Source organism: Convolutriloba macropyga, chromosome 12 (genome assembly GCF_964194025.1).
Source record: "Convolutriloba macropyga chromosome 12, txConMacr16.3, whole genome shotgun sequence".
Lineage (NCBI taxonomy): Eukaryota > Metazoa > Xenacoelomorpha > Acoela > Convolutidae > Convolutriloba > Convolutriloba macropyga.
Genome location: NC_134479.1, coordinates 29,022,387 through 29,034,780, shown reverse-complemented (window position 1 = coordinate 29,034,780; position 12,394 = coordinate 29,022,387). Strand labels below are relative to the sequence as shown.

General features: G+C 35.1%; 1 protein-coding gene across 1 annotated transcript in view; it reads left to right on the top strand.

The window, feature by feature from the left end:
• Positions 1 to 2,709: 2,709 nt before the first annotated feature.
• Positions 2,710 to 12,394, top strand: part of LOC142351242 (uncharacterized) — a 34,024-nt gene continuing 24,339 nt past the window's right edge. Inside the window, exons 1-2 of the mRNA XM_075403387.1 lie at positions 2,710 to 2,846; positions 3,449 to 3,558. Of these exons, the coding sequence (XP_075259502.1) occupies positions 3,458 to 3,558 (101 nt within the window). The 5' untranslated portion in view covers positions 2,710 to 2,846; positions 3,449 to 3,457. The remainder of the gene's footprint in view (positions 2,847 to 3,448; positions 3,559 to 12,394) is intronic.

The following is a 12,394-nucleotide window of genomic DNA, read 5'->3' as shown; positions in this document are numbered from 1 at the left end:
TACGATTGCTGAAAATCGCGCGAGTTTCAATACCGTGAGAGGTTACTATCTCGGTTTAGCTCAGAGGCTGCTTCAAAGCAAACTGTTGTTTGATCTTGAATTAGATTTTTGTCCAATCTTCTGGCTCAACGCGTGACTTTTGGCTCCTTTGGAGTCTAATTGATGTCTGATATGTCCATCTAATTGTTTGACCTAGAACGGGCGTCATCGTTCTCTTTTTCTGTTCTCTTCACCTTGCGATCTAGTTCACGCTGCTCTTGCTATAGTTGCCAACTGGTTTAAAAAGCCTCTATTTTCCTTCTAGATTTTGTTTACATTGTTTAAACAGTGCATGTTTCTTTCGCATCGTCGTTTTGAATTCGATATGAATCAGTAGCCTTCATTTGCTCCGAAATCTTTTGCTTGTCAATGCAAGCAATGAATGTCCAAAACTGCTTAGCACTCGTTTGCTTGCATTAGGGACTTTTGCTTCAAAAATCGCTGGGTAGGATGTTGCGACGCTGATTCTGCTTGAGATTTCTGTCTCTGTGAAAAATAAGTTAGTAGAGGAAATTCAGATCGTTCGAATGATTTGAAATTTGATTTTTTTGGAAAAACGGCGTATAGTGTGAACTTCGCCTACTATGTATCGATATTTGTTGTCGTTTTTGGTTCGTGCTGACTGATTATGCTCCGATATTGTAAAAAGTGTGCTGAATAAGCATGAATTGCCCAATTGTTTTTCGCTTTTACTTTGCTGATTCTTTTTAGATAGGGTTTAGGCTTCATTTTTTATTGAATTCTTTTCTTCGATTCGCCCCGTGAGAGTTTTTTAGTTGAGTTTTTCATGTTGCGCAGACTGGTGCCTCTCGCATTTCAACTTTAATTCTTAAACCGCCCAACTCGTTTCCAATTAGTTCAGATCTTATATTTTGATCTTTAACTATGTGAATTGTAAAATCTGCCATGCTGTTGATTACGATGGCACTGCTTAAAACTAAATTGGTCCGATTAATTGATCGATCAGCTTTGCTCTCCAGTAAGCTTGTTTTGCAGAGAATACAAAATTATTTCAAGTTTATAACAATCAAAGTTTGCTGGAGTTTCGTTTAATAACTCAACGAATCAACTGAATTAAAGAGCTTTTGTTTGTACAATTTGTAGCACTTGTACTTTGCACAAAAATTCTTACAAAATTTCAAATTTAATTATCATTCCTATGTAGTGAAATTCAGGTGTGCTTTTAGTAGTGAAATCACTGAGTTTATACATAAATAGGACACAGTAGTTTACCACTCAACAATTTTGCTTCAATGCGCACGGTATGTGAGTTTAATTGGGCAAAATTTAACGAGTTTCAACTAATTTCTTTTGGTTTGATTTTTTATTCGGCTAATCACGTGGTTTGAATTGTCAAAACTGCATCTTTGATTCTCTGTAGATATGAATGAATACCGAGTGGCATCAGTTTCCATAACATCACTTTTTCATTGTAAATCTGATGTCATAGGGGGCTGTTAACCAAATACAAATTTTGTCGTATATTCCATAACAAATTGGTTCGCAAGTCAATCATAAAGAATCTGATCCAATTTTGTATTGATTTGATTTAGCCGTACATTCGTCTCAATACCGTTAAAGAATAGTGAGATAGTTCGAGTTTGAGTTTTTCTTCATGTGTAATAATCACGTATTAATAAGGGTTACCAAATTTGCATGTTGACAAAAGTGAACAAATCAATTTGACTTGAATGTGGCATTAGAATTTTGAATATAGCAAAAAATTTTGCTTGTCATTCTGTTCCAACTCTGCTGTTCAATTTGGCTTTTCAAAGCTGATCATTCAATAAGCTTTGCCTTAACATAATAATATAATACGTGTTAAACAGTTCAGATATGCTACTTGTGCAATTGTTGGTAATTTAAAAACTTCTTTCAAATGAAAGTTTGAGTTATTGAAAAATCGAACTTGACCTGCGCGTTAAATATAACTGAATTTATCATTGTTACTTGTCGCAGGCCCGGAATGAAAAAAGATTCGTGAACAACAATCAAAATCATAATGAAATTATCTCAAAAAACAAATTGAGACTTGGATTTTTTCACAGAACCCTAGCTATTTCATATTTACCAATAACATTTCTTAAAAAAATAAGAATTCAAAATCTTGAGAAAACAATGAAAGACCTAGAATCAGTTTTAACCAGTATCATGCAAGAAGGATGAAAAACCGTTTATCATGTTGAAAGATTTTAATTTCTTTGATCACTAGGGCAGTTGGGTGCTCGTAGTTTGCATACTCGTAGTTTACGAGTGGACGCCTCGGCCCGGGTGTTGAGACAAGACAGCACACTTTAATTAGAAGATGCACTGATGATTGTTTATTGTTGTAGAGAGGGGGTGGGGTGTTGATGACAGAAACACAGATCACACATTTATGCTGCATGAACTCAAAGACATGAATTGATGGTGATGAATTAAATTTGATACCATCAACAGTTTATATGGTTAACAGTTTATATAAAGTTTTATGTGGTTATATCGCGTGGAAAGTGAGATTATTTAAAAAGCGTCAACAAAGTATTCTTTCAAATGCTATGTTTTTGAACAATTGGCCACAATTATACACGTAAAAGCTTCACTTCAAAAATCTCAATCACAATCAAAAGCTCTCTTAGCTCTTTGAAAACATGTAATATTAGCTCATTCACTCTTGAATGCATATTATATCATTTGTCCACTGGTTCAAATGCGACCACAACCATAAAACAATATTCTGATGATTGCTATCAAGATAGCCACGTGAAGAAAGCATTGAGAAGCCAATTACCTTTACCAAATATTTCCAGGAACCTCAATTTTTGCAGGTAAAAACAATTTGATTGTTTTTAGTCGTTCGAAAATCTCATGCAAGAGTCATACATAGCCAAAGTAAAAAACTAGTTTTTCTTATTTGGGTAAACAATGGTCCGACGTCTGCAAGTTTCTCTAGAATTGGTAAATTAAAATCTTTCAAATCACTTCATTGGCAGGTTTTCATTGTTTCTTTTAAGATAAAAATTATTTTTGCAAATCGAACTATCAACTGTTCACTTGAATCTCTCGCTCGTAAAAAGTTTGTCGTTACAGAGATGAGAAAAATGAGAAAATGATCAAAAATATTTAATCTAAGAAGGGATAACGTTTATAACCTAAAAGTCAGATGATGTCCAATTCTAGGCTACCTGACTGATGAAGCCACAGGGAAAATATGGTCTTTATCAGGATTCAGGTAGCGGTTCCATTCAGGTAGCCACGATTCCGAAAGTAACATTAGCCGACTTCCGTCACCTTACTGGAAAAACAAACTTTGCAAGTTTTAAAATGTCCTTAGTTTTAAAATATGGCACTGTTTATTGAAAAATCTGACATTTTAGGGTCTGGGATCTATCAAACCCATGCGTTACTCTCTGTACGGTATTTTATTTAGCTTCACACAATGACTGCAGATTTTTTGAGCCCCTTTGCACATCAACCCGCTGGAATCCCATCTGTGCCAAAATCCGAAATGGTTGCAATTGGAGGAAAATCAACCTCAGGGTAAATCCTACAAAAATGTCCCAGTAATTCTAGCAAATTTCGCCATTTTCAGCTATTCGGCGATAAGAATTGCCAGCCCTTTGCTGTGAAAAAAATGTCACCGCTATTCATCGCACTTTGTACATTTTTTCCCGGCAAAACTTTGACCCTCGAGTTTCGATTCGGTTTCATTACAATTATTATTTCATTTTAAAAATACAACAAGGAGGCTCGGTAATGTGCGTACGCACATAAGGTTCTGACCCCGCTCATCCACATTCCTGACTCAATTGGCTGCCAAATGATGAAGAGATAGAAAACTTTGGAAAACATACATATCGTTCCATAAACAATGGAGTACAATAATGCCACCCTACAGGGCCGATGAACGTTGTTCATAATAGGACTACTAGAAAGAACAATCATAAATATCAAACAACAAACGTTATTTACAACCAAAACTCGATGTCTATAATAAATAGAATCATAACAAATTCATCAAACTCGCATAACAAATTCATCAAACAGGGCAGTTGGGTGATCGTAGTTTGCATATTCGTGGTTTGCGGTTGGACTCCTCGGCCCGGGTGTTGAGACAAGACAGCAAACTTTAATTAGAAGATGCACTGATGATTTTTTATTGTAGTAGAGAGGGGGTGGGGTGTTGATGACAGAAACACAGATCACACACTCTGCTGCGTGAACTCAAAGTCATGAATTGATGGCTATAACTTAAGTTTGATATTATCAACAGTTTATATGGTTATAACAGTTTATATAGTTTTAAATGGTTATATCGCGTGGAAAGTGAGACTATTTAAAAAGCGTCAACAACGTATTCTTTCAAATGCTATGTTTTTGAACAATTGGCCACAATTATACACGTAAAAGCTTCACTTCAAAAATCTCAATCACCATCAAAAGCTCTCTTAGCTCTTTGAAAACATGTAATATTAGCTCATTCACTCTTGAATGCATATTATATCATTTGTCCACTGGTTCAAATGCGACCACAACCATAAATTATTATTCTGATGATTGCTATTACAATAGCCACGTAGAAAACGCATTGAGAAGCCAATTACCTTTACCGAATATTTCCAGGAACCTCTAATTTCTCAGGTAAAAACAAATTGATTGTTTTTTAGTCGTTCGAAAATCTCATGCAAGAGTCATACATAGCCAAAGTAAAAAATTAGTTTTTCTTATTTGGGTAAACAATGGTCCGACGTCTGCAAGTTTCTCTAGAATTGGTAAATTAAAATCTTTCAAATCACTTCATTGGCAGGTTTTCATTGTTTCTTTAAGATAAAATTTATTTTTGCATATCGAACTATCAACTGTTTACTTGAATCTTTCACGCGCAAAAAGTTTGTCGTTACAGGATTCAGAAGAATGAGAAAAATGATCAAAAAAATTTCATCTAAGAAGCGATAACGTTTATAACCTAAAAGTCAGATGATGTCCAATTCTAGGCTACCTGACTGACGAAACCACAGAGAAAATATGGCCTTTATCAGGATTCAGGTAGCGGTTCCATTCAGGTAGCCATGAATCTGAAGTGATTTTAGCCGAATTCCGTCACCTTACTGGAAAAACAAACTTTGCAAGTTTTAAAATGTCCTTAGTTTTAAAATATGGCACTGTTTATTGAAAAATCTGACATTTTAGAGTCTGGGATCTATCAAACCCATGCGTTACTCTCTGTACAGTATTATATTTAGCTTCACACAATGACTGCAGATTTTCTGAGCCCCTTTGTACATCAACCCGCTGGAATCCCATCTGTGCCAAAATCCGAAATGGTCGCAATTGGAGGAAAATCAACCTCAGGGTAAATCCTACAAAAATGTCCCAGTAATTCTAGCAAATTTCGCCATTTTCAGCTATTCGGCGATAAGAATTGCCAGCCCTTTGCTGTGAAAAAAATGTCACCGCTATTCATCGCACTTTGTACATTTTTTCCCGGCAAAACTTTGACCCTCGAGTTTCGATTCGGTTTCATTACAATTATTATTTCATTTTAAAAATACAACAAGGAGGCTCGGTAATGTGCGTACGCACATAAGGTTCTGACCCCGCTCATCCACATTCCTGACTCAATTGGCTGCCAAATGATGAAGAGATAGAAAACTTTGGAAAACATACATATCGTTCCATAAACAATGGAGTACAATAATGCCACCCTACAGGGCCGATGAACGTTGTTCATAATAGGACTACTAGAAAGAACAATCAAAAATATCAAACAACAAACGTTATTTACAACCAAAACTCGATGTCTATAATAAATAGAATCCTAACAAATTCATCAAACTCGCATAACAAATTCATCAAACAGGGCAGTTGGGTGATCGTAGTTTGCATATTCGTGGTTTGCGTGTGGACGCGTCGGCCCGGGTGTTTAGACAAGACAGCACACTTTAATTAGAAGATGCACTGATGATTGTTTATTGTAGTAGAGAGGGGGTGGGGTGTTGATGATAGAAACACAGATCACACACTCTGCTGCGTGAACTCAAAGTCTTGAATTGATGGCTATAACTTAAGTTTGATATTATCAACAGTTTATATGGTTATAACAGTTTATATGGTTTTAAATGGTTATATCGCGTGGAAAGTAAGACTATTTAAAAAGCGTCAACAACGTATTCTTTCAAATGCTATGTTTTTGAACAATTGGCCACAATTATACACGTAAAAGCTTCATTTCAAAAATCTCAATCACCATCAAAAGCTCTCTTAGCTCTTTGAAAACAAGTAATATTAGCTCATTCACTCTTGAATGCATATTATATCATTTGTCCACTGGTTCAAATGCGACCACAACCATAAAACATTATTCTGATGATTGCTATCACAATAGCCACGTGAAGGACGCATTGAGAAGCCAATTACCTTTACCGAATATTTCCAGGAACCTCTAATTTCTCAGGAAAAAACAATTTGATTGTTTTTTAGTCGTTCGAAAATCTCATGCAAGAGTCATACATAGCCAAAGTAAAAAATTAGTTTTTCTTATTTGGGTAAACAATGGTCCTACGTCTGCAAGTTTCTCTAGAATTGGTAAATCAAAATCTTTCAATCACTTCATTGGCAGGTTTTCATTGTTTCTTTAAGATAAAAATTATTTTTGCATATCGAACTATCAACTGTTTACTTGAATCACTCACGCGCAAAAAGTTTGTCGTTACAGGATTCAGAAAAATGAGAAAAATGATCAAAAATGTTTCATCTAAGAAGCGATAACGTTTATAACCTAAAAGTCAGATGATGTCCAATTCTAGGCTACCTGACTGACGAAACCACAGAGAAAATATGGCCTTTATCAGGATTCAGGTAGCGGTTCCATTCAGGTAGCCATGACTCTGAAGTGACTTTAGCCGAATTCCGTCACCTTACTGGAAAAACAAACTTTGCAAGTTTTAAAATGTCCTTAGTTTTAAAATATGGCACTGTTTATTGAAAAATCTGACATTTTAGAGTCTGGGATCTATCAAACCCATGCGTTACTCTCTGTACAGTATTATATTTAGCTTCACACAATGACTGCAGATTTTCTGAGCCCCTTTGTACATCAACCCGCTGGAATCCCATCTGTGCCAAAATCCGAAATGGTCGCAATTGGAGGAAAATCAACCTCAGGGTAAATCCTACAAAAATGTCCCAGTAATTCTAGCAAATTTCGCCATTTTCAGTTATTCGGCGATAAGAATTGCCAGCCCTTTGCTGTGAGAAAAATGTCACCGCTATTCATCACACTTTGTACATTATTTCCCGGCAAAACTTTGACCCTCGAGTTTCGATTCGGTTTCATTACAATTATTATTTCATTTTAAAATACAAAAAGGAGGCTCGTTAATGTGCGTACGCACATAAGGTTCCGACCCCGCTCATCCACATTCCTGACTCAATTGGCTACCAAATGATGAAGAGATAGAAAACTTTGGAAAACATACATATCGTTCCATAAACAATGGAGTACAATAATGCCACCCTACAGGGCCGATGAACGTTGTTCATAATAGGACTAATAGAAAGAACAATCATAAATATCAAACAACAAACGTTATTTACAACCAAAACTCGGTGTCTATAATAAATAGAATCAAAACAAATTCATCAAACTCGCATAACAAATTCATCAAACAGGGCAGTTGGGTGATCGTAGTTTGCATATTCGTGGTTTGCGTGTGGACGCGTCGGCCCGGGTGTTTAGACAAGACAGCACACTTTAATTAGAAGATGCACTGATGATTGTTTATTGTAGTAGAGAGGGGGTGGGGTGTTGATGATAGAAACACAGATCACACACTGCGTGAACTCAAAGTCATGAATTGATGGCTATAACTTAAGTTTGATATTATCAACAGTTTATATGGTTATAACAGTTTATATGGTTCTAAATGGTTATATCGCGTGGAAAGTGAGACTATTTAAAAAGCGTCAACAACGTATTCTTTCAAATGCTATGTTTTTGAACAATTGGCCACAATTATACACGTAAAAGCTTCACTTCAAAAATCTCAATCACCATCAAAAGCTCTCTTAGCTCTTTGAGAACAAGTAATATTAGCTCATTCACTCTTGAATGCATATTATATCATTTGTCCACTGGTTCAAATGCGACCACAACCATAAAACATTATTCTGATGATTGCTATCACAATAGCCACGTGAAGGACGCATTGAGAAGCCAATTACCTTTACCGAATATTTCCAGGAACCTCTAATTTCTCAGGAAAAAACAATTTGATTGTTTTTTAGTCGTTCGAAAATCTCATGCAAGAGTCATACATAGCCAAAGTAAAAAATTAGTTTTTCTTATTTGGGTAAACAATGGTCCTACGTCTGCAAGTTTCTCTAGAATTGGTAAATCAAAATCTTTCAATCACTTCATTGGCAGGTTTTCATTGTTTCTTTAAGATAAAAATTATTTTTGCATATCGAACTATCAACTGTTTACTTGAATCTCTCACGCGCAAAAAGTTTGTCGTTACAGGATTCAGAAAAATGAGAAAAATGATCAAAAATATTTCATCTAAGAAGCGATAACGTTTATAACCTAAAAGTCAGATGATGTCCAATTCTAGGCTACCTGACTGACGAAACCACAGAGAAAATATGGCCTTTATCAGGATTCAGGTAGCGGTTCCATTCAGGTAGCCACGACTCTGAAGTGACTTTAGCCGAATTCCGTCACCTTACTGGAAAAACAAACTTTGCAAGTTTTAAAATGTCCTTAGTTTTAAAATATGGCACTGTTTATTGAACAATCTGACATTTTAGGGTCTGGGATCTATCAAACCCATGCGTTACTCTCTGTACAGTATTATATTTAGCTTCACACAATGACTGCAGATTTTCTGAGCCCCTTTGTACATCAACCCGCTGGAATCCCATCTGTGCCAAAATCCGAAATGGTCGCAATTGGAGGAAAATCAACCTCAGGGTAAATCCTACAAAATTGTCCCAGTAATTCTAGCAAATTTTGCCATTTTCAGCTAGTCGGCGATAAGAATTGCCAGCCCTTTGCTGTGAAAAAAATGTCACCGCTATTCATCACACTTTGTACATTATTTCCCGGCAAAACTTTGACCCTCGAGTTTCGATTCGGTTTCATTACAATTATTATTTCATTTTAAAATACAACAAGGAGGCTCGGTAACGTGCGTACGCACATAAGGTTCCGACCCCGCTCATCCACATTCCTGACTCAATTGGCTACCAAATGATGAAGAGATAGAAAACTTTGGAAAACATACATATCGTTCCATAAACAATGGAGTACAATAATGCCACCCTACAGGGCCGATGAACGTTGTTCTTAATAGGACTACTAGAAAGAACAATCATAAATATCAAACAACAAACGTTATTTACAACCGAAACTCGATGTCTATAATAGAAAGAATCATAACAAATTCATCAAACTCGCATCAGATAAAACCTAAAGGAAACAATTGAACCTATAATTCTCTAGAAAAAATATGCAACTGGTTAACAGGTCGACAAAAAAGTGCAAAGGAGTGCGAAGTTCAAAAGTACTTTTCTATTATTGAAAATAATTAATTTCACTGTTATTAATGTCATCAGATATCAACTGGAATCCCTAAAATATTCATTTATATCTCCATAGGAGGCAATTGAGACATTTCACTATCCAATGTTCAATTGCGCAAAATTTCAAAGCCAACGGGACCTACGATTATTGTCAGAAAATAAAAAGAAAACAAAAATGCTATAAAATGTAAAATTAAAAAAAAAATCAAAATTTTTTTCAAATCTCTTAGTAACAGTAGTAACAAAGCCGAAAAATATATGAAGCTAAAAGTGTTAGGGAGATTAAATTATAGTTCACTGAAAACGGGTTGCGACCTGTGTATACAGAGACTGAGCTACAGATCGACCGGAAAAATATTTAAGAAAAAGACGAATCTCAACAACTATTTTCAAAAGTCATAACAGACTTGAGATTTCAACAAACAGCGATGAATTAAGTTGCAAACCCCAGGAAGCCCGTTGGGCCGGTTAATAATGAGACCACGTCGCAATCCCACAAAAAAACAACTATTGTATCGAGAAAAATTCAAACAATTTTACAAGATCACAATGTTCAAGGCACTATAATTAAAAAATGTCACCTGCAAGAATTGTATATTGTCACTTTCTCCTCATTTTAACATCAAAGAGACTTCCGTATAAAAGGACTAGGTAGAAATGACAACAAAAAGAAACTCAAAAATTGAGCAGTACAGAAATTTTGAACGTTTTTATTAAATTAATGGTCGATGCAACCAGTCACAACGCATAACCATTCCCAAAAACATTTCTGAAGCAACAAAAAATTGAGATTTCTAATTAGGGAGATTAAGTTAAATGGTTTCGAAAATGAAAACAAAACAATACAATTGAGATTTTTTTAAAATTTCATTTTAAAAGTTATTAAAAGCAACAGCTATAAACTGAAATCTTTAACTAGGTTGAGATATACGTGAGATACACAAAAAATAGAGACCTACCGTTTTCAGGTATATGGCGTACCACAAAAAAAAGACAAACGTAGGCAGAAACAAAAAATCTATAAAACATTGCGAGATAACTGTCTCAGACCAAAAAGCATAAATTATATAATCAAAACAATTAACATATACAGAAACACCTTTTTTCAACGCTGTGCACTTTTCCTACAATGCTTTCCTTCAGTTGGCTTTGTCCGTAAAGTGATAATTTCACAAGGAAACACATGAACCCATCCATTATGCCATTATGCTAAAAAAGAAAAAAGAGTTGAAAACGCATAGCATCAGAGCAAAGAGACCATTAGTTGAGCATAATACTGTTACGGACATTAATTCATGACCAACTGCAAATTGTTTTCTGCCTGTTTTTACTGAGATTGATCCCTAAGTTGAGTGAAATAATATAAAATAGTGGCGAAATTCAAAAATTAACCAATAATATCTTAAAACAAATATATTCAAAAACATAGCAGACATTAGATAACAATTGGAAAAAATCTATAGGTTCATTCTGGATCTCTAAATGGGGACAAAAAGTCACTTGGTTACAAAAATATAACAAATGAAAGCAAAATTCATGAAGTACCGAAAATTTTTTTACGATAATAATTGGGCAGAGCCATAGAAATCAAGAGCATAACACCGAAACCGTAATATAATCTCAATGGGCCTCATTTTTTGTGGATAGTATTTGTCATTACTTGAGCCCGGATGTGAAATCCTTGTAAGTAAAAAAAGTTTACAAAGAAAACATTTACATAACAGAAATACGTTAAAAATTCGTGCCCATTAAAATCTTTTTTAAAAAAGATTTTTTATCGTAAGGATGTGTGGCGAGATCAAGATCAATCCAGATGTTGCTGTGCTTCTAAAAAAACTCATTTCTTCAAATGGTTGCGAAATAGATCAATTGTTTAGCAAAATTATTTAGTGTCGAAAATAAAAATTCCTTTTGTATAATTATCGAGTTTAAGTTCCCCAAAAAAAACTGGCAAAATTACAGTTCCAGAAGACTCTCGTAGCAAGTGGGTGTACAACTAAGTTTGTGAGCTTTAAAAAAAATTTGGCCGCAGTTTTTGGGTATCTACTTGCGGCAGTTTTAAAGCAAGTGGGCTAAAAAAAGCAAATTTGGTCTCGAAAATGTCAAAAATTGAAAAACTTAGCATAAATTCTAGCCATAAAAACTCGGATTGAACAATTCAGCAATCCCACTCTATCTTCAGATATAAAGTCAATAACACTACAGTTTTCAATTTTTTGACAAATTTTATCAAAATTGTCTAAAATTAGGTCAAAATACCGAAAATGTGAAAAAATGCAGCTGAATTAGGTATAATATTCACAAAATTTTATACCTCGATGTCTCCCAATAAAAAGCAAAAATTGAAAAAGTCTTTCTATATCCATATTCAACGCTTGAAGGACTTTTCAATGATATTACTCAAATTTCTCTACAATGATTATATTGGTCGGCCAAAATTGTCTGAACAAAAAAACCTATTTGAGTATATAGTACCTCCCCCACTAAAGTTGGTCGTTAACTCCCCCACTAAAGTCCTCCCTCAAAAAAGAGGCTCACTAATGTGCGTTCGCACATAATTTTCCGACCCGCTCATCCACATTTTTGTCTCAATTGTCTACCAAATGAGAAAGGCGTCCAGAGAAACGTTCAGAAACTCAAGTTTTTTCGAAAAAAAACTTGAGTATGAATAAAAAAACTGCGTCCTACTCAAATCAGTCAGTGGAATTTAAAAAACGCTACTTTAGAGGCCCGCGGAGTTTTGCCCATTATAAGAATACGAGACAAAACAAACAACAAAATCAAACAACAACAA